The sequence below is a fragment of the Rattus norvegicus genome, chromosome 16 (assembly GCF_036323735.1).
Source record: "Rattus norvegicus strain BN/NHsdMcwi chromosome 16, GRCr8, whole genome shotgun sequence".
Classification (NCBI taxonomy): Eukaryota; Metazoa; Chordata; class Mammalia; order Rodentia; family Muridae; genus Rattus; species Rattus norvegicus.
In genome coordinates, this window is record NC_086034.1 from 91,380,149 (window position 1) to 91,402,424 (window position 22,276).

The following is a 22,276-nucleotide window of genomic DNA, read 5'->3' on the forward strand; positions in this document are numbered from 1 at the left end:
TCCCCCACATTCAAATTCCAGCATCCATGTGGGACAGCTTACAGCTGCTTGTGAGTCTAGGTGTAGGGAGTTCCAATGCCTCTGGCCTTTGGCATCCTACTCATACCCACACAGGGTTAAACCATACAAATAATTAAAAACAAAAATCCTTTAAAACCATAGCTGCTAGCTTTGAAAGAGAACTAGTGTTGCTTCCAAAATTGTCAAAAATATCTGAAAATTTCTAAATTCAAGTATGATTTAGATTCTGAGATTTTTTTGTAAGCTTTAAAAACTAGTGATATTACTGCTCATGAGAATTTAAGTAGGGCATTTATCCTTAAATCCTTACTTGTATTTTGTTTGGATTATCTAAATAGACTTGCGATTAGGAACACTTTCTGATAACTAGATGTTGCAGATTATTTCTAATGCTTTGAATTAATCAGCAGTCTGCTTGTCCAAACGCTGAAGGTCCTTGTCCCCAATTAGTTTTCGATCAATTAATTAAGAGCCAGTGGCTGGGTGGAGAGCCCTAACCCTAACTTTTAGATTGTGCAGGCTAGGAACTAGAAGAAAGGGAGGGAGGAATTGTCATGATTCAGAGGGAGATGTATCAGATTTAGAGCTGCAGGAGGAAAATTCGAAATGTAGGTGAGAAGAAATGTGAACCCCAAAAAGAGCTGCTCAGAAATGGCTTGGGCAGCAAAGGAAGCTGACCAGAAGGAGCCAAAGCAACAAAGATAAAATATAGAATTAGAAGGTGTTAAACCAGGATTACAAGAGGGAAATGTGTGCTAGCTGTGGGAAGGAGTAGAACTGCCCAGCCTTTGAGCTAGCCAAGGCATTTTAAAATTAACTGGTGTGTGTGTGTGTGTGTGTGTGTGTGTGTGTGTGTGTGTGTGTGTGTGTGTGTGTCTTCCATTCGTGAATTCAGAAAGCTCCTGGGCAGGTGTACAAGTTCCACCAGCTGAGAGCCAAAGTGGTGTAGCCCATTATCACTACACTAGATAGTTGAGTCTTTGTGTTATATTGTTTCAGGTTTATTCCAGGATACAGATCCATGCAGTGATTGTGGCTATCATGCTAATCCAGGTGCTACTGTAAAAACTCTAATGCCAGAAGGAAAAATTCTTTTTCCACAAATTATCCAAACAAATGAACTTCTGTTTTATGAGCGATTCAGAGCCTATCAGGATTACATTTTAGGTGAGTAATTTCTTATAGTTTTATTTTGCAAGTAGCTTGCCTACAGATTGTCACTTGTTCTGAGATGAATTTATTAACTTCTCATCTATACATTTCCATTTCTGATTTAATTTGTAGCTGACTGTAAGGCCTCTGAAGTAAAGGAATTCACAGTCAGCTTCTTGGAAAAGGTCCTTGAACCATCTGGATGGTGGGCAGTCTGGCACACTAATGTGTTTGAGGTGTTGGTTGAGGTAAGTAGAATTCTCTTATGAATATACTTTGCCAAGCTGTCTTCTGTGTTTCTGACTTTGTTTCCCAGGTCCTGGATTGAATTAATCTGTTTCTTTTTAATCCTCCTTGAGTCATTGATCATTTTTAATAATAAATTTTAAACTACTTTTTAAGGGTTAAAGGTGCTAGTTTTATTGATGCATGGCCTCCTCGTACATGTGACATACGCTGTTTTCATTTATTGACCTCCCCAAAAACCCCTTCCTGTTAGTTCTGACTTCTGCTTTCTTATTGCATGTATTTCTTTACCCTATTTTATACCTCCATTAAGATATTTTCCTCCATTTTCATGATCGTATTTCCTATTTCTATTTAAAATTTTTATATATTTTATGTTTATTAATTGTGTGTGTGTGCGTGTGTGTGCACACGCATGTGTGCGTGCGCTCCCGTGCACTTGTATATTCATGTAGAAATCAGAGGACAGCATATGTAAGTCAGTTCTTTTCTTCCACCTTCTAGATTCAGGGGACTGACCCCAGGAAGTCAGGTTTGGCAGGAAGTACCTTTATCTGCTGAGCCTTGCCAAACTCTTTCTAGATTCATGACCACAAGTGTATGGCAGAAAATTTTTTATCTTCATTTGGTATTTTACCTATTTCAGTATCTGAATTCAGCTGTTGAAAAGTTGTGTTATTTTTGGGAGCATCCTGTTACTTTACTTTTTCCTATTGTTTGCATATTTTGTGATGGAATTTACACGTTTGTTGGTTTAGAAAACTTCTCTGGTTTTACTTGGAGATTTTACATGAACAGCTTCCTGGTTTTAATTCTCAATTAAATTAAATCCTTCCTTCAGGTTTTAATTCTCAATAACATTCAGTGAGTAGAACACAGTTCTGATAGCACAACACTAAAGTGTAGAAGATATAGAAATACACTTAAAATCAATTAAAGCCACTGATACATCACTGATGACCGTAAGCCAGACAGTGGGAAATTCATGTAGAATATGTTATGAAGTTAAAAATTATTTAAGATAAATGTGTCTTTAATTCATTAATGAGGTAAAAGAAAGAGGCTGGGAAAAAAGAAATAGAAGAGAAGAAAGGTTAAATAAATGAAAAGATGAAAGGTTGAGAAGTGTTAGGAGGAAAGAGGAAGGAGCAAGGGATTGAACACAAAAAATGGGGGAAAAACCCTCAGGAGTGAAAAAGTTCTAAGTTACCTCAATATGTGGAGAGTAATAAAAATTAAAATATTATTTAAACAAAAACCATTAAATATTACTAAAACTACAGGACAGAATTCAAAGGGGGGGGGTGTAATAAAAGAAAGGGAAAAAAGATTACCCACTAATCAAAAAGTTCACAAATTAGGTGAATGTCAGAAGTGAAATAATATTTTTTTTAAAAAAATTTAACCATTTTTAAAAATAAATAAAATAAAAATACATCTGATATTGTATTGAAGACAAAAAGCTGAGGGACAGCAAAATATAATAATAAAATGATGATGATGATGATGATGATGATGATGATGATGATGATGATGATGATGAGATATTGGAGCAACCACACGGTGGCTCACAACCATCTCCAATGAGATCCGATACCCTCTTCTGGTGTGTCTGAAGACAGTTACAGTGTGCTTATATAGAATAAATAAATAAATCTTAAAAAAAAAAAAAGAAAGTCTTAAATATTAATCAGATTGCCGGAGAGATGCAGGTAGAGTATGGGGACGTCCGAGTTTCAGAACTCACAGCCGTGGATGACAGAGGTGACTCGAGGTTGATGGCCCTGTTGAGTTTAGGCTCAGGGCAGTGGATCTCCAGGGTTCTTGGCAGCTGAGGACAGGGCTGCTTTTCTCTGTGTGATCAGAGCCTCTGCTGCTGGCACATTCCTGCTTTTCAGCATCAGACTTTTCTGCTCTCTATGTTCAGACTCTCGTTATTATGGTTGTTCCTCATAATGAGGCTCCAGTTTTAGCTCAGTTTCAAATAAGTAACAATCCTGTCTTGTGCCCTCCTGGTCGTATAGAGTAACAGTAAAATTCCAGAGAATCACTGCTTCACCGAAAGTCAAAACTGGTTTTGAAGCTTGTGAAACGTGTGGTCTTGTCTGGTTACCAGCACCACCTGGCTCGCCTGCTGAAGGAAGCGCCTGTTTTCCCTCCCACTGCTAAGGACCTCTAGTTACCTGTCTTTTTCTCAGTACATTTCAGTTTTTCTATCACTGCCTTTTGAATTTCTAATGCTGTTCCTCTTTCTCTTTGAAATATTATCATGTTAAAAATTTAGGTCCTTGAAAACTGGAAAATGTCATTTGCATGGGGTAGGGAAAGTAGACGGCTACTGGGCTTGTGTACCTTTATCTTTCCTTTGGCTCATGCTGGTGTTCAACCTGTATTTTAGTGTCTGAAGTCCACCAGATCTGCTTCACCTTAACAGTTTATCTTTCACTGTCTCACCAAGGCAATTTCCTTTCTGCAATCTTTCCCATAGGTTGTCCTGTTTAGCTTTCTCCTTGATTATATTCTGAGGATAAGAGCCATTTCTATTTTGTTTATCCTTAGAAGGCACTCTGACACGTTACAGACTTTAAAAAGGAGGTTATACTCATGGGTAGCAATGAATGGCCTAGTAAGAGCACCGGTGGAAGGGGAAGCCCTCGGTCCTGCCAAGACTGAACCCCCAGTGAACGTGATTGTTGGGGGAGGGCGGTAATGGGGGGAGGATGTGGAGGGGAACACCCATAAAGAAAAGGGGAGGGGGAGGGGGATGTTGGCCCGGAAACCCGGAAAGGGAATAACAATCGAAATGTAAATAAGAAATACCCAAGTTAATAAAGAAAAAATAAAAATAAAAATTAGGTTATAAATAGTATTTTATATGTGCATTTCCACTTTGATTCCTGGGTATTAAAATGAGTCACATTTTGAATTTCAGGTTACAAATGTGGACTTTGCAGCATTGAAGGCAGTGGTGAAGCTTGCAGAGCCGTGTATCTATGAATCTAAATTGAGCACTTTTACCTTGGCCAATGTGAAGGAGCTTTTGGACCTGAAGGAGTTTCATCTGCCTCTGCAGGAGCTGTGGGTGGTATCAGATGACTCACATGAAGTTCACCAGATGGCCCTTGCGATCGAGCACGTCAGGTACAAAGGAGCATCGATGGAAGTAACCTTGTGGTCAAAACTGTAGTTTAATTGAAATAAATCCCTTTCCTTTCCTTCCCTTTCCTTTCCTTTCCTTTCCTTTCCTTTCCTTTCCTTTCCTTTCCTTTCCTTTCCTTTCCTTTCCTTTCCTTTCCTTTTTCCTATCATGAGGCTTGAACCTAGGCCCTCATACAGAGTAGAAAATGTCTTTACCACTGAGCCACATATCCATGCCCTAGGAAAATCTTTTAAAAATAAAAACCTTAATGTCTTAAATTTTCATTTTGTTATCACTTCAAACCCATAAAAAAAAAGTTGAAAAAAATAGTACATGGAATCTTGTTTATCATTAAAATTCTTCAAGTGTTTACAAAAGATAAAGAATTCTTAATTTGGTTCTTATTGATGCTAAAGCTTGTGATTGGTACATTTGAATGGAGTAGGACAAAAAAAAAGATGAAATGTAAGAAAATAAAGTTGGATAGTACTAGTTGGAATAGTATACATCATTTGCAAGAATATGTCTAACAGAGAGACTTTTCTCATTCTACTTTGAAGGGTTTTAGAGGATGTGTTCATGTGTCTTCTTTTATAGGTGGTGGTGTCCCTTTAAATGAAAAAATGTGTCTGTAATATCTGGATTACTAAATATACTTTATTTTTTAAAAGATTTTATTTTATGTGTATTAGTATTTTGCCTACATTTATAAATGTGCACCACATATATAAATGTACACCCGATGAACATGGAGGCATTAGAGCTCCTGGAGCTAGAGTTATAGGGTTGTTGTGGTGTTGGTGCCAGGAACTGAAACATGGGTCCTCTGCAAGGTCAGTTAGTGTTCTTAATTCATGACTCATCTCTTGGTGTGCTGTTAAAATTACTTCAGATAAATTATCCGTCATAGTTGATATTATAGAGTCTCTCTCTCTCTCTCTCTCTCTCTCGTGTGTGTGTGTGTGTGTAAGAAATTTTGCTTTTAGCTGCTTGGACATATATCATGACTCTTTAATTAGACTCTAAAACCTGAATCTGATTTGCTAAGTAGAATATTGTTTTATTACTTAATAATAATCTTGGGGATTTATTTTATGTATGTGAGTACACTGTAGCTGTCTTCAGACACACCAGAAGAGGGCTTTGGACCCCATTACAGATGGTTGTGAGCCACCATTTGGTTGCTGGGAATTGAACTCAGGACCTCTGGAAGAGAAGGCAGTGCTGTTAACTGCTGAGCCATCTCTCCAGCCCCGATTTTTTATTTTCAAGTTCTATATAATCTATGTACATGCTAGTATATTTATTCTTTATTTTATATTTGCCTCTTTTAGGTGGGGAATATAAATACAACTCCTCATAGAAATACATTTCTTCTATGTTAATATAATAGGCACTGATAAACTCATTATTATTATTAAGCTTTATTTGTCTAAACAAATTTGTCTTTCATGAATAAAATTTTAAAGAAAATTTTAGAGATACAAAAAATAATTAAATTAGATGTGTATTTTAGGAACTGGAAGATTAAATGATGTCAGTGATATTGTTTGGTGTTCTGTAGTCTAAAAGGTACTTTCTGCTTTCTATACCTTTAGTGGCTTAAGCTGGTTTTCCTGAGTCCTCCCTAACACCCAGGCTCACTATGGTCAGATTTGCCTTTGGAACTGAGATTTTTATTTCTAAGCCTCTTGAGTACTCAATATTAAAACAAAATAAAACAAAACCAAAAATAGTGATTATCACCGAGACTTACATACATAACTAGAAATGGCAATGAGTGCTAAATTAGACTTAATTTATTGAAATTGCTATCCTACAGTTGCTTCTTAGGGGAAGTAGCATATAAACTTGAGTCTAGAAGGTTACCTAGGCAAGGAGGATTGGTCCAGGATGTCTGTGATATTAAGATACTGAAAGCCTTGCACAGTCAGAACACAGTCCCGGAATGCCAGACCTGACATTTTAAGTCAGAAGGTACAGAGCTTTGTCAGCCAATTAACCAGTTCTGTAACAGAACATTGGAAAAGCACTGCAACATTTTCATTGTTTGCAAAATAGGATCAGCTTTGTGTTTTAGGGGGTAATGACTGCACCGTAAAAAGAGATTAAAGAATAATAATAATACAAATCAAGATTTTTAAAAGTTCACTTAGGCTTCTTTTTGTAAAGTAAAAGGAGGGAGCTAGGATGGGGATTTCAGTTAAGAGGTGTGGGCAGGGGACCCAAACATAAATGCTTGCACTGGAATGGGGACATCGATAGGACAGGGCAGAAGCTGAGTAGAGCAACTGGGACTTGAGCATCTAGACAGCTTACATATGACTCATTTGGTTTATTTGAGGTTTCTGCTTTGAAAAAGCAAACTCTGGGGGGTTGGTATGAAAATATATTTAAATATTTACCAGGTTGAGAAAGTGAGAGGCACTTAACCAACATGCTACAAGGAAATTTGAAGGATATAAAATTGGAAGCAGAAGTGTTTTAAAGATACATTCTAAAAATGAATAACTAATATGCCTGAGATTTGTTTTGAAATAATCTTATATCAAGGTGATATGTGAGTTGGGTAGAGACAAAAAAAATTACCTGTTAGCTGATTTTTTTTTTTTTTGGAAGCTGCTATTCATAATATTATCTGTGTTTTCTTTTGCTATATATGTTTGAAATCTTTCAAAAATATGTTAAAACATCTAGGGAGTTTTAAAGAAATTATGGATGTTGCCTTCCCCTCTGGATCCTGATTTATTGATTTAGATTTTTTGTTGTTTTTCTGATTTGTTGATTTAGATTAATTTTTTGTTGTTGTTTGTTTGAGACAGACTTACTATGTAACTAGAACTAACCTAGGACTCAGTATGCAGACCAGGTTTGTGTCACAATCATAGAGATTTATTTACTTCTGCCTCCAAAGTCTGGAGACTAAAGGTATGCACCACCATCCAGCTAGGAAATAGAATTCTTAAAGTGTACACCAGGAGTTCCTCATGTGTAGCTGTGGCTGGGAGCTGACGCTTCCTATTAAGTTCCTGCATCATCTCCTTTACTGCTTTAATAAAAAGCAGTAAATTCTATCAGTAAGTCCCAGATTTATATCTCTATTTTTTATCCCTTATTTCTGGAAGGGGGAAAGGCTATATTGCTCTGTCCATTGGACATTACTCATTTGTAATTCAAATCAGCATCCCATCTCAAATACACTTAAAGCACAACTTTTATTTAAATCCTAATTTCTTTACTACCTGAGTAAATGGCACTGCCATCTGTTAAGTTATAGATAGTTGTGATGTAATCGAAGTCTTGCCAGGAGTAGTGAACCACACCTATAATCCCAGCATTCCTGAGGCAGGAGGATTAGGAGTTCAAAGCCAGCTTAGTCTACAGAACACAATTCTCTCTCAAAAAACTAAACAGACAAAAACTAGCCCCACTTAAAGCAAGCAAACAAACAAACCAAAAGCAGGCCACCCTAATAGCAGTAGTATAATATTGTAGAGAAAGTAACTTATGTGAAGGTTTTATCTCATAGGACTCATGAGTGTCAACTGTAGCAAATACTCAGCATTGATATATCTTATAAAATAATGTGTACTTGATGTGTTGGTAGGTGGGGAATTCTAGCTGTAACACAAAATATGTTATGACATGAAACTAAAGTTTTATATCCTGTTGTTAAGACAAAATACCCCAACAAAAGCAACTTAGTGAAAAAGGGATTTCTTTTCGCTTACTGCCTCAGGGGCTGAGTAGACCATCACAGTAAGGAAGGTAGTATGACCATCCCCACACCTCGTACAGGCAGTGTGGATGCAGAGAAATAACAACAGGTACAGCCGAGTTAAAACCCTGTACTCAGTATTTCTGCAAGATTTTATCTCCTAAGCATTTCCTCATCTTTCCAAACATTGCCATTTGCTGGGGACAAGTGTTCACCCACATGAGCCCATGATGGACATATTTAAGCCACACCTCCATCCTTTTGAGCCAGTGGTTGAATTTTATTGATATTAAGCTTCTTTTCAGATTTTTCTACAAAAACATCTGGAGAAGTTGGGATGAAGAAGAGGAGGATGAGTATGATTATTTTGTCAGATGTGTTGAACCTCGATTGAGATTGTAAGTATTTATTACAGATGTGGTAGATACAAACCCAGGAGCTTCATGGGCCAGAAGTAGATTGGTGTACCAATAGTGCATTTGTGACAAGTTATTAAATAAACCTTGTGGGAGAAAAGACACCTGCATTGTGTGTGTGTGTGTGTGTGTGTGTGTGTGTGTGTGTGTGTGTGTGTGTGTGTGTGTTGAGATAGAATCTTTCTATAGCCCAACCTAGGTTTGAACTTGTGATTGTCTTGCCTCAGTCTCCCTAGTATTCTGATAATAGGGCTGTGCCCCCATGCCATGCTATATTTATAAACTAAATTTAAACAAGTTTTAAGAGTATCTAGGTTAAAAGCTTGTAAATCTGAATTGTTGTGAGCTAGATCAACCCAAAGCCTCCTCAGCATCCCCCAATAAGGGGGGATGGGTGGACAACTCTAGCTCTGTGTCCTTGTACAGGAGCAGATGTGGCAAAAAACAGAGTAGGACCGGGGCCAGAGCCTTAAAAGAGTTATGGTTTTAGCTCCTGGGAACTTGACTTTCCCCTCTGAAGGGATGTGGTTATCGGTCCCAAGGCAACTGTATCCAAGGAATCCTATATTTTCTTTGCCAGCGTTATCCCTGCTGACCTTGGCCATTTCCCCTCTACAAACAATATATGAGACGCTCTGCTTTTTAATAAACTTTCTTGGAATAAGTCATTAGCTTATACAAGGCCTTCTGATCCCTACAATATGTCTTCTGTATTTTTCATTCCATGGCCGCCTCCTCTATACTTAGCCATTTGAGACCGTTATTTCTGAATATTCAGTTCACTGAATAATATTCAACTGATATAGTACATTAAGACTCCTGAACATTGTCAAGACACTGAGTATTTTCTGTTCTGGTTCCTGTTTAACAGTGGTGATTGATTTTTATGGAGGTGTTTAATTGTAGGTGAATATCTTATGTATCTGGCACATTTGATCTTTACCTAGAAAAATTATGTTCTGGTTTGCGAGTCTTGCATGTGTTAGCAAGGATTAATTAGTATAGTGTCATATACTGGCAAATGGGAAAACTTAAGGGAAATTGGTTTTTCGTTGTAGAGAAGAAAATATACTTCATTGAAATGTTGGCAGATGGGAAAAGCTCCCTGTGCTGATAGAAGCACTGTCAACAGGCAACATTTAAATGGAATCAAACCATATAGTCTTTATTTTATATTGTGTATATTTTCCTTTCTAATTCAAAATACACTGTACCAAAATTTAGGGATCTGAAATATGAATTTGGTATATTATTTTCAAACTATGGAGTATCAATATAATAAAAACAAAAGCCAATTAACATGGTTGCAGAAATGCTAAAAGACCTTTTTTTTTTTAAATTTGAGCCTGGTTTTCATACTTGGTTGATCTGATATGTCAATCGGTTATGGTTTAGATTTTTTGTTTGAAAAGTGGATTTGCACATTACCTTTAGATGCGTATGGGTTAACTAAAGAACACCAAGTCCATTCTTTTCTCGTGTCTCCTAATATTTGAAAAGCCAAGAAATTTATTTTCTCTAAAATATTATTTGAGGGGCTGGAGAGATGGCTCAGTGTAGGAGCACTGACTGCTTTTCTGTAGGTCCTGAGTTAAATCCCCAGCAATCACATGGTGGCTCATAACCATCTGTAATGGTATCCAGTCACTATAATTTGATATATATACTTAGGGTATGGTTTTCTTCTCCCATCTCATTCAGAGCATTACTGATTTAAAACAATGAAACTCTTCTCTAAAACAAAATTTCTAAGGCAATAATTCTCAACATTTAGTATATATTAGTTTCTGTGAAGAACATTAGAAAGTCCATTTGTGTTCTAGAGAACAATTTAATTGCCAGGGCTTTTACATTTTTAGATGCTCCACAGGTGAGTACGATAATCAGTTATGGTAAAAAAAAATCCTCTGATCTGAGGCTACTTAACATATTTTTAACTGAGAAATAAAACAGATATTTAATATATAATGTTCAGGCATTAACAGAGCTTCTCAGGGGACAACTATACTAGGCTCCTATCAAAAATCATGTCTGGATTTGGTGTCTGCAGATGGGATGGATCCTTAGGTGGGGCGGTCTCTGCTCCTTCAGTCTCTGCTCCACTTTTTGTCCCTGCATTTCCTTTAGACAAGAACAATTCTGGGTTAAATTTTTTGGATATAGATGCTCACAGCCAACCATTAGACCGAGCACAGGTCTATAGTTAGTACAAGAAGGGTGGTTTATAAATGAAGATGGCTCTTGTGAATTCGCAGCTGGAGGGGAGGGGTGGGATAAAAGCCAGGGAAAGGAAATAAGAGGCTCAGCCAAGAGGGTGACTCGCGCACAGGCCAGTGGGTCAAGAATGAGAATTATAGGTTTGCAGATGTCAGATGGGTAGGGGAAGGGATAGAAAGGTAAGAAGTGACCCAGGAAAAATGGCTTGTGAACAGAGTGTTAAAGCAATAATAAAATAAGCTGAATCTTTAAGGACTAAATCCAGTCTTAATGATAGGAAACTTGCTTTTAAACTTTCAGGTATTATGATATACTTGAAGATCGAGTTCCCTCAGGACTTATCGTTGACTACCACAATCTGTTGTCTCAATGTGAAGAGAGTTACAGGAAATTTTTAAATCTGAGAAGCAGTTTGTCAAGTTGTAATTCTGACTCTGAGCAGGAAAATATCTCCATGGTGGAAGGGTTAAATTTGTATTCAGAAATTGAACAGTTGAAGCAAAAGCTAAAACTTATTGAGAATCCTTTGTTGAGGTATGTGTATTTTTGCTGTTCTTAATTATTTAGCATGTCATCTTTCTAGCTATCTTAGTGAGAACTGATGGGTCTTCGTGATTTTTTTTTTTTAAAGATACGTTTTTGGTTATCAGAAAAACTCTAATATCCAAGCAAAGGGTACTCGTCAAAATGGCCAGAAGGTCATCCATGTGGTTTCCTCCACCATGAAGACAGGTCTGCTTCGGTCTCTATTTAGGGACAGGTTTTGTGAGGAGTCTTGCAAAGAAGAAACGGAAATTCAGGTAAAAAAAAAGTTATTGTTCGAAGTGACTACTTTTGATTCACTCCAAGTTTTCATCAATTCTATAAAGTATAGGGACTTTCTGGAGCTGGTTTTCTGTGAGATCCAAATTGTCAGAGCACTGTTCTCCAACACACATTATCTGCCTGTCACTTCAGTGACAAGCACACGGCTGAGCTGAGAGCACTGGGAAAAGATAAGAGGCAGAGTTTCAATTAATTTTCATGTGGTGCATAAAAGCGCTTGAAGTACTACCTAAGTGGCTTTGGGGGGTGTATTTTTACAAGATGCTGTTGTTTTCTAGTTCCATAGTGATCTGTTGTCTGGTATAAATGCCTGCTATGATGGTGACACTGTCATTGTTTGTCCTGGCCATTATGTAGTTCATGGCACCTGCTGCATAGCTGACTCCATTGAGTTGGAAGGTGAGTATAGAAGATCATAACCAAACTTTATCTGTAACAAGTAAACAGTAAGTTAGTGATCTTGATTAATGCCAACAATGAATCAACATCTGATTTCATTTTGGGTTTTGGTTTACCCTTGCCACAGCCTGTGCCTGTCACCATCTCCTTATTCCCTATAACTGTTCGAACCCTTTGATCCCCAATTTTCCTTCTACTTTCATATCGCATGTTTATATTATTTCTCACACCCCTCTCCATTAAGGCTTTTTCTTCCTCTCATTGGTCCTTTTCTAGTTTCATAACAAATACATACATCTCCTCTCATATAAATACAAATACATAAAAATGAGAACTAAGATAGACATGTAAGAGAAAGTGAGGTATTTGTCTTTCTGATCTGGATTACCTCACTTCGTATTTTCTACATCCATTTACCTGTGAACTTTATAATTTCATTTCTGTTTTTAAATAATTGAGTTGTGTATGTGTACCACAGTATGTGTAGTGTGTTTATGTACAACAGTTTATTATCCATCTGTTGATACACGTCTATTCTGATTCTATTTTTTTTCAATTATGAATGGAACAGAAATAAAAGCGAATGAACAAGCATCTCTCTAGTAGTTTTGGAGAGCTCTTCAAGTATATGTCCTGGAATGGTATAGCAGGTCATGTAGTTCTGTTTTTAGCAATTGAGAGAAGCTTGCACGCTGATTTCTATAGTCCTTATCACACTCCTACTAATAGTGCTTAAGGATTCTCCACGTCTTTCACCAGCATTTGGTTATCATTTATTTTCTTAAGGATGGCCATTTCGACTATGGCAAGATGAAGTCTCCTGGTTGTTTTAATTTGCATTTCTCTAATGTCTAAGAATGTTACAGACTAAAGATATTTATTGGCCATTTGCACTACCACTTTGAATACTCTCTATTCAGTTCCATGGCCTTTTTCAATGGGATCCTTGTTTTCTTTCAGTACTTTAAGTCCTTTTTATATTCTATATATAAACATCTGTTGAATATACAGGTGGAAAATATTTTCTCCCATTTTGAAGGGTACATTTTGCCTCAGTTAACATCCTTTGCTGTACAGATAATTTTTAATTTCATTAGGTCAAATTTATTGTTCGTTGGTCTTATCTCCTGAATACACAGTCCTTATTTATGCATAGATCTTGAGGTCTTCCCTGTTTGTTCCTCTAACAGTTTCAGAGTTAGGGGGCTTATGCTTAGACATTTGACCCATTTGGGATTGGTTTTCTGTGTGAGTGTGTGTGTGTGAGTGTGTGTGTGTGTGTGTGTGTGTGTGTCTGTGTGTGTGATGAAGGGTCATCTAGTTTCATTCTCCTGCATTATATCTTATGCATATATCTTTCTCCAAACACACTTTGTTAAAGAAACTGTCTTTTCTTCAATGAATATTTTTGGAGTCTTTGTCAAAAATAAAGTGGCTATAGCTGCATGGGTTTATATCGGGATCTTATGTTCCATTGATCTACATGTCCTACATATGTGCATGCATGCACACAAACCAACACCATGCTGTTTATGGTAAATGGTGATTTTTTTTTCTTAAATTCAGTATTGCTTTGGCTTTATTAGTACTCTTTAAGACTAAAAGAGGTACTTACTTTTTTCCTTGACAGCTCATATACAAATACTATGTATTATAATTCATCCTTTTTCATTACCTTCTATCATTTTCCTTTCTTCTCTGAACCACTTTTTCCTATATAGTACCCACATGATAAATCCTCCCCTATCCTCTCCAGCCTCCCTTAGCAGTCATAAGCTCCTCAGGAAGGAATGAAGTCTCACAGACACCTCATCTATCCATGATGAAAAACTGAAGCCTCAGTTCTGCATAGGCATCTGCAACTGCAGTCTGTTCATGGCTGCAACGACCACATCATATGTGGATGGCAGCATTTTATGATACTTTTTTCAGTGTTCTGATTGTTAAGTTTTGCTGTGCCTGACTTCTGTGGTATCTCATGGGCGTTGGATAGTGGTTATTCAGCAGAGGTCACTTAGACGTCACTCAGCACTTTGACCTCTGCAAAGGCTAAAACAATGTTTAGAAGGCAGTTAGACAGTGCATTCATTTTTGTTGACAAAGGTAGTGTGCTTTTCCCTTGGGACCAGGAGACCAGGTTTAGAGTACCATACCTGGTAATCTATCCTGAGGCACAGACTGCATGTCCACTTACAAAGCAGTTAGTTATTCCCAAAATAGCCAAGCTACCATTGTATCAGTGAGCATATCGTGTCTGGCCGGTGTGTTTTATCGCGCGTGATCAACAGGTAGGTGAGACTGTTGACAAGGTTCTTCTAGTGCCCTGGATAGCACCTTCTGGGACTGTGAACCTTAGCAAGCATAGAGGGCATTTTCTACACAGTTCCATATCTCTGTGTCCTACAACTAAGATATGTTACTCTCACGTTGTAGTGGCTGACTAAGAGCAATGACAACAGCCTGTGTTCTTTTGTTGACTTCTGAAACCTTCTGCCCACAAGTCACAGGACAGTATCCCATATCTGGTATTGGACTCTTATTTAAAAGCTTCTTTTTTCTTATTTAAATTCATAAAATAATAATAATTATTATTATTTATAAAGCACTAGGTTTCCGTATAGCTTTTTTATGTTTTCTCAGTTTTCTTTCCCTTTCCCTATCTTCCCAGTACCCCTATTTCCCTGCCCAAACCCTTTCACGCCTCATCCCCTACTTTCCAGTCCCTGTGTTTGACTCCCTCCTCCTTCAGTGCTTCTTCTGCTCGTGGAATCTTTCTTGCCTCTGTAAAGAATTTGAATTTTAAAAAAATTAAATTTTGAGGCTATTTATTCAAGAAAGAAATTTGGGGTTCCCTTTGTGGCCCTCGGATATTCCACTCAGTGTAATAATTTCTAGTTCTATCCATTTTCCTGCAAATTTACTCTCTTCCTTTCTTAGGTTGTATGGAATTACATTGTGAATACGTGCTTCATTTTCACTGTTCACTCATCAGTTGTTATTTTGGATCTTCTTAATCTTTTGCATGTAGATGTTTTCCTTCATTCTTCCTAAGTCGTTTCACGCTCTTCCATAGGATACGGTCCCCCAGATGATATCATCATTGAAAAGAGGGGCAAAGGAGATACTTTTGTGGATTGCACGGGTATGGATGTTAAAATTTCAGGCGTAAAATTTATTCAGCATGATTCTGTAGAAGGAATCTTAAGTAAGTATCCAATGTTTGGTGTATTTTTTGTTTTGAGCTTTGAGAGAAAAGTTGACTGGGCATGGAAGTTAAAATTTAATGAAATTGAATATATGGAAGGCAAATTAATAACTTGCATAGCATGAATGACAAGGAAACATCAAAGTAAAAAATAACTTGTTATTCTTGGAAACTTATTAATTTCTTTTCTGTTAGTGGGGATTTTATTTTATTTTTGCTGTTGTTGTTGCTTGTTGTTTGCTTTTGTTCTTGTTTTTGAGATAAAGTCTCACTCTGAACTGGTTGTCCTGGAATTCACAGCAAATGGTGATCCTACCTCAGGCTCCTGAGCTCTGGATTTATAGGCATATTTCCCCATATGTTACACAAGTGTAACAGTGGTAAAGTGGTAAAATCATTTAGAGGTTGGACCTGGTAGTAGGTAATTAGATTACAGGAGCTCTATTCTCAGGAGTGGATTAATATAAGTCTCATAGGAGCAGATGAGTTTCCAGGGAGTACGTTCTTATAAGAATGAGCACGATACCTCTGTAATCTTGCTTTCTTGCTATACGTGTGCCCCTTCTGCACGCAATTCCTTTTTCTTATGCCTCTGCACATGGTAACGTATCTGGGGAGATCTTATCAGATACCATGCTGTTCTGAGTTTACAGATACTAGAATCATGTATAAGGTATTTTGTTACAGACATACATAAAGGGACCAAGACATTGCTCTAGTATTAGTTTTATAGGATGTGTAATCCACCTCTTCTCAAGGTCCTTTTTCTTTTTCCAAGAAAAGCTGTTCATTAATATGTGTGTATCAATAATAATATACAAATATTATATACCTTTTTCTGTAATGAATATATACTTTCACATATCTTAGTTTAAGTCTTCTCTCTTTTTTGTATTTGTGAATGTGGTTCCCTACTTATCATCCTCAGGGTGAGAGGGGTTAGGAAACAAACTTGGGTCAGTCACCATTTTCTATATTGTCAGAGGCAGGATCTCTTTGTTGTTAACTGCAGTTGATATCAGGTGCTTCTCCTGTGTCCAGCTCGCATCTCACTACAGAGTCACTGGAATTGCATGTGTGAACTACTATGCCTGACTTTACAGGGTTCTGGGCATTTAAACTCATCTCCTCATGTTTTGGCAAATGCTTTACCCACTGTCAGTCACTCATTACTAAGTAGCCTTTGGTTTTTAGAAAATATTTAAAAGTGTATACTACTGTATATTGTATGAGTTTGTAACTTGTTTAACAAAATTTAAATGATACCTCTAAAAAATATCCTATTGTCTAATTATGATCTATACTATTACAGTTTGTATAAACTTTCTACTTTTCCATTTAATTTTGAAAATATCAGCCATTTTAACTTTAATAAACTTTCTAGTTCTCCCTTCTGTGAAAATCCAGTCATTTTATCCTTTATAAACTTTACTTAGTAAAAATCATCCATCTTTTATTTACTGATTTTCTTTCTTAATAACATGAGGACCATATGTGCTTGATTATTGAGAGTGAGTACTTAGAAAGCAAATCTTTATCATCAATATGCAAAGGACAGTAAAAAGTAATCTAAATCAGTAAAAATGGCATGCAGATTTTGGGTTTACTCATCTCAGCAGGAAGCCTGTCAGCACTAGGAAAAGGTGTGGCCTAATTGTTATATTTTGAATTCCCAAGAGATCATAGAATTTAAGCTTTAAGTTTTTATTACTTCACATAGCATGGCATGTTTCTGCCCACATGTTGCTTTCAAAATTTATGGTGGATTTTGTTTTTAAGGTTGCTGTCAGCCTACTGGCTGCTTTCACCAAATTACTACCACATCACACACATAAACATTATGTGGTCAGAGACATGAAATAGTATATAATTTAAGTTTAAAGCCATGCATCCACTTATGCTATAAAGGCTGATTATATAAGTTTCAAGCAAGTTGATTATACTGTTCTCTTAAAGGCTGGTGTGGTTTGAATGAGAATGGCCCCAAATTGGCCCATGTCTTTGAGTGCTTGCTTCCCAGTCGGTAGACTCTAGGGAAGGATTGGGAGGTGTGGTCTTGTTGGAGAGGGTGTGGTTTCAGAGGTGGCCCTTACAGATTTCAAACTTGCACACCAGGCTGAGTCTCACTCTTTGCCTGCTGGCTGATGATCAGGATGTAAAGTTCTCTGGTACTTTTCTAGCACTAAGTCTCTCTATCTGACACCATGCTCTTCACTGGGATGATAATGAACTGACCCTCTAAAACTGTTAGTCCCACACATACATTAAATGTTTTCCCTTGTAAGAGTTGTCCTGGTCATGACGTCTCTTCATAGCAGTAGACTAGTGACCCAACAGCTGAAGACACAACAGGATAGGTTAAGTGCCCAATCGTAAATGATCTCAACATATTTTAGCTGCAAACTGCATCAAAAGTTAAGTCTTTTGGGGATCAAGAGACATTTTTATAAAAAGTTATCACAACATCTAATGCTAGCTTTAAACTGTTTCTGATATTGATGAATTACTTAAAATAGTTGAATATTTTTGTTACAGTTATTCACCATGGCAAGACCACCCTGGAAAACTGTGTACTGCAATGTGAAACTACAGGAGTCACAGTGCGCACATCAGCAGAACTTTTTATGAAAAACTCAGATGTATATGGTGCCAAGGTATTGCTTTATCTTTGGAAAGAAGTAGTTACGGTGTTTAAGTTTGAAATAAATCAAATATGATACCAAGATATAAATCTATTATAGTTTCACTGAAAATCAGACACTAATATCTCCTAGTCATCTAAAATGTAGGTGGTCATGAAACATACAACTGCTATAGCATTTTATAAACAGGGCACTGAGAATAAAATTGAGTATCTAATGTTTTAAATGGTAAACCTTAAAAATTATTATTATAATTTTTATTTATTTTCCTAATTATTTATTTTATTTTAATAAAATATTTATTTTATTAAAATAAAATTATTATTTTATTTATATTATTATAATTATTATTAAAATTATTATACTTTTGGAACTGGAGAGGTTGTTCAGTGGTTAAGAGCACATAGTGCGCTTGTAGAGGACCCAGATTCAGACCGCAGTACCCATGTCAAGCATACTAACGTCTATGTGTAACTTGAGCTCTAGGTGTCCTGACATCCTTTTTGTGAACTCTGGGTTCACAAAATTCAAATTCAAATTCTCACATTCCTACACACAGACCTACACATATACACATAATTTTTAAAATCTTTTTAAAAATTTAAACTCATAACTTTGTAAGTTTCTAACAATTGAAGCTACTACTGTAAGTGCTTAAGAATTTCACACACGAATACACAGATGCACCTTCTTTTCCCTCTCCAATTCTTCCCCTACCTCTCTACTCCTTTTCCCTCCCAACTTCTTGTGTTTCTTCTTTAAACCCTAGGAATCTGTTTATTGCTGCTTATATGCATATGTGGTTTAGGGCATGAGCCACCTTAGGCTTGTATATTTAAATGCTTGTGTCCAACTAATTATTGAGACAGTGGTCATTTTGAATAGCTGTATCTTTCAACAAAATTGTTAAATAATTTATTAATATAATAAAAACTTGATTTGTCTAGAATGAAACATGTAATAAGCATTAAGTGTGATACTCTTTACTCCTTATAAATGTCTTTATAAGTGTGTGTATATGTGTGTGTAATTTTATGTGTGTGCTAGTGTGTCTTTGTGCAGAGTAATGTGCATGTATGTTAGTACGTGTACATGTGTGTTGAGTTACACATGCATATTTAAGATATTAGTTGACACTGAGTGTCTTCAACAATCGCTTTTACAATATTTTTTTGAAGTAGAGTTTCACTGGATATGGAGCTCAGTTAGTCTGGCTGATCGGTGAGATATAGTGATCCTCCTGTTTCTCTCCTTCTAGGACTGGAGTTACATGTTCATACTGTGTTTGGAATCCAAGTATTTCATGCTTGTATTGTAGGCATTTTAGTAAATGAACCATTTCTTCAGTCCCATGATTGCAATTTTTGGAAGTGATTAATTATCAATAGTTGTTCATCATCATAGTATTGCTTGGTGCCCCAATATTGCTTTGTGGCAATATAGATTAGAACTGCCTAATAAAGGCCAACAAAATGACACTGGGTTAGATGCTTGCTGCTAGACCTGAAAACCTTGGTCCTTGGGAAACAGAATGATGAAAGGGGGGTATTGATTAATGTTGGTTGCAGTAGAGAGAAGCTCACCAGGATGATTTGCAGAAGCAGCAGAGAGGTTCGGCCTTCTGGGAAGACTGAACCATGATTAGTTCACTCCAGTTACTTTTATTCAATCATTACACAAGAGTAATTGCTGGGAAGACTGAGAAAGGGTCTACTTACCAAAGTTATCTGGACCTTTTTGCCCAAGAGAGCAGACGACCCACACAAATCCTGGTTCCTTTTTATCACGGCTAGCCATAATCAAAAGTAAGAACGCCAAGTCTGCCAGGAATGTTCTAGGACCAGGGTTTGTGCAGGTGCAAGCTCTCATGTAGTACCAAGTGCAGACCTTCCCAAGAGATGACATTTCAAGGTTAACACAGTCTTAGAACAATTTCTCAACCTCTACTGATTTACCTAAATGTAGCAAGGGCTTTGCTGAAACATTTCATTTAAAGACAGACACAAAGGCTTTACTATGCACATCACAACAGGAGAGAACCAACTCCTACAAATTGTCTTCTGACTTTCACAGACATATCATGTCATATGTATACACACGTTTGTACATTCACAGACACCCCTAATATAAATACACATGAAAGAAAGAAAAAAAAAGGAAGGAAAAGAAATAAAATTTTATCTTTAAAACAGTATATTTCACATTTATCCCATCTGAAAGGCTAAAAAGTTACAGTAATAAACCTTTATATCTTTTCTTTTTTAAATATTTGTTTATATACGAGTGTTTCACCTGCTTCTGTGTCTATGCACCACACACATATGCTCCTGGTGCTCATGGAGGGAGGCCAGAAGAGGGTGTCAGATCTCCTGAACTAGGTTCATGATTGTGAGCCACCATATGGATGCTAGGAATTGAGCCCTGGGTCCTCTAGAACAGTAGCCAGTGGTCCTTAACTGAGTAACCATCTCCAGCTTCTGGTTTGACTTTTTAAAGTAACCTCATCTTTTACAGGGTGCTGGTATAGAAATATATCCTGGAAGTAAATGTACCCTGACTGACAATGGAATCCATCATTGCAAGGAAGGAATCCTCATTAAGGTGGGTATCAGCTGAAGCATCTTTTTCTAAAGGTTAGAATGATCTTACCCCGAAAAATTTATGTTTATTTCATTCTTATGTTGTGCTTTGTTTTGTAAAGTGTAAACAGTGCTTAAATTTTAATAACAGTAACAGTGATTAAAAATCTAATAATCTTTTATCTTTAGATCTACAGAAATAACAACACTTAATGTGTGAGCTTAATGCTACAACTTATTGATAAGCATAGCTCTTTCACTTTTAATTTTAGAAATAGTCTGAGGAAGGGTAGAGAATTTATGAAACATGTTTTATCTGACAATTCCTTAAGACATTTCTTTTCAATGTCGCAGGACTTCCTTGATGAGCATTACGATATTCCCAAAATATCTATGATAAATAACGTCATACATAATAATGAAGGTTATGGTGTTGTTTTGGTGAAGCCTACAATTTTCTGTGACCTACTGGAACATGCCCAAGATGAAACTAATGGTATGCTATATTTAGTAGTTTAACTTTAAAGACTGTAAATGTGTTTATTAATTGAATATAAAGCTAGATATAGTTTACTGTATTTCAGCACCAAATTCTGATGAGAACTTTGGTTTTCTCCCTCAAAAATATTCCTGGAAGTCTGGGGATATAGTTCAGCTTGTAGAGTGCTGGCCTAACATGCACAAAACTGTAGGTTTAGTCCCAGCATTTAGGAGTTCGGAGCAGGAGGATTTAAAGTTCTAAAGTTCAAAGTTAAACTTAACTACAGAGAGTCAAAGATCACTTTTCAAAAGAACAGAAATAAAGAAATTTGAGTATGCTTGGTTGTAGAGCTAGAACAGGGTCATAGAGAATGGTGAAGCCATTATAGAATCTAAGCATGGAAGATACTTTTAAATGTAGCTTATTGATCTATTCATTTGGAGCTTTGGTGTGGTTTCAGTAAGTCTTCTTGGCTCCCTGTGTGTAAAACAGAATGACTTCTTTAGATATTTGTGGAAGGTGGAAGTAGGAAATGAATTATCTAAATTTGAGGTTTCTTTTGCCTTTACTTTCCATTGGTAAAAGTAAGTTTCTCCCTGTCACCACTTTTTCTGGCAGAAAAAGGTAAACACACCTAGTGGAAATTTGTAAATCTCAAGCCACTGATGTAAATCACTTTTAAACATTAGACATAAGGAAGTAAAAAGTATTAGTATGGCTGTGGATATTTTGAGTGGTTTAAAGAATAGGCCTTGTCATCCCTCAGGAGCCATTCCCCTCAGAACAGAACAAGGTAAAACTGAGATAAATGTTGAACAGAATCTTATCTTGAAAGCTCTGGTGGAAGAATCTACTTCCAAGTTTATTCGTGTGGTTCATTTGCAGAATCAGTAGTGTAGATTTTAGGACTCAGGTCTGTCATAGCTGGACCCATTCTGCAGCCCCACTGATTAGATACACAGACTCCAGCTCATTTCTCATGCTTTGAGTCTTCAGCAGCCAGCTAGAAAAAAACTTTCTTAAATAGCCTTAATCACATTGCTAGATGATAATACAAAAGATTTTTGGCATTTTAACAATCATAAGGATGTCAGGAGCCATCTAGAAAAGGCTAAGGCCAGCAGATGACCTTCCTGGAGGTGGCCCACCATTTTTGCATGGGCTATGATGGCTGAGCTCTGAGAGGCAAGGTCCCCAGAGACTTCATCTCAGGATGGCTTCTTGCCCCTGCTATGC

The 22,276-nt window shown here is 36.9% G+C and overlaps 1 protein-coding gene across 3 annotated transcripts in view; it reads left to right on the forward strand.

The window, feature by feature from the left end:
- Positions 1-22,276, forward strand: part of Shcbp1 (SHC binding and spindle associated 1) — a 31,567-nt gene that overhangs the window by 6,306 nt on the left and 2,985 nt on the right. The window contains exons 2-12 of one of the 3 annotated variants that reach the window (NM_001399215.1): positions 1,021-1,188; positions 1,306-1,421; positions 4,352-4,560; positions 8,582-8,674; positions 11,210-11,443; positions 11,541-11,709; positions 12,013-12,133; positions 15,207-15,338; positions 17,874-17,992; positions 20,495-20,581; positions 20,914-21,055. In NM_001399215.1, the coding sequence (NP_001386144.1) occupies positions 1,021-1,188; positions 1,306-1,421; positions 4,352-4,560; positions 8,582-8,674; positions 11,210-11,443; positions 11,541-11,709; positions 12,013-12,133; positions 15,207-15,338; positions 17,874-17,992; positions 20,495-20,581; positions 20,914-21,055 (1,590 nt within the window). Of the gene's footprint in view, positions 1-1,020; positions 1,189-1,305; positions 1,422-4,351; positions 4,561-8,581; positions 8,675-11,209; positions 11,444-11,540; positions 11,710-12,012; positions 12,134-15,206; positions 15,339-17,873; positions 17,993-20,494; positions 20,582-20,913; positions 21,056-22,276 lie in introns of those variants that run through there. The other 2 variants (XM_039095271.2, XR_005495150.2) reach the window with 2 other exon arrangements.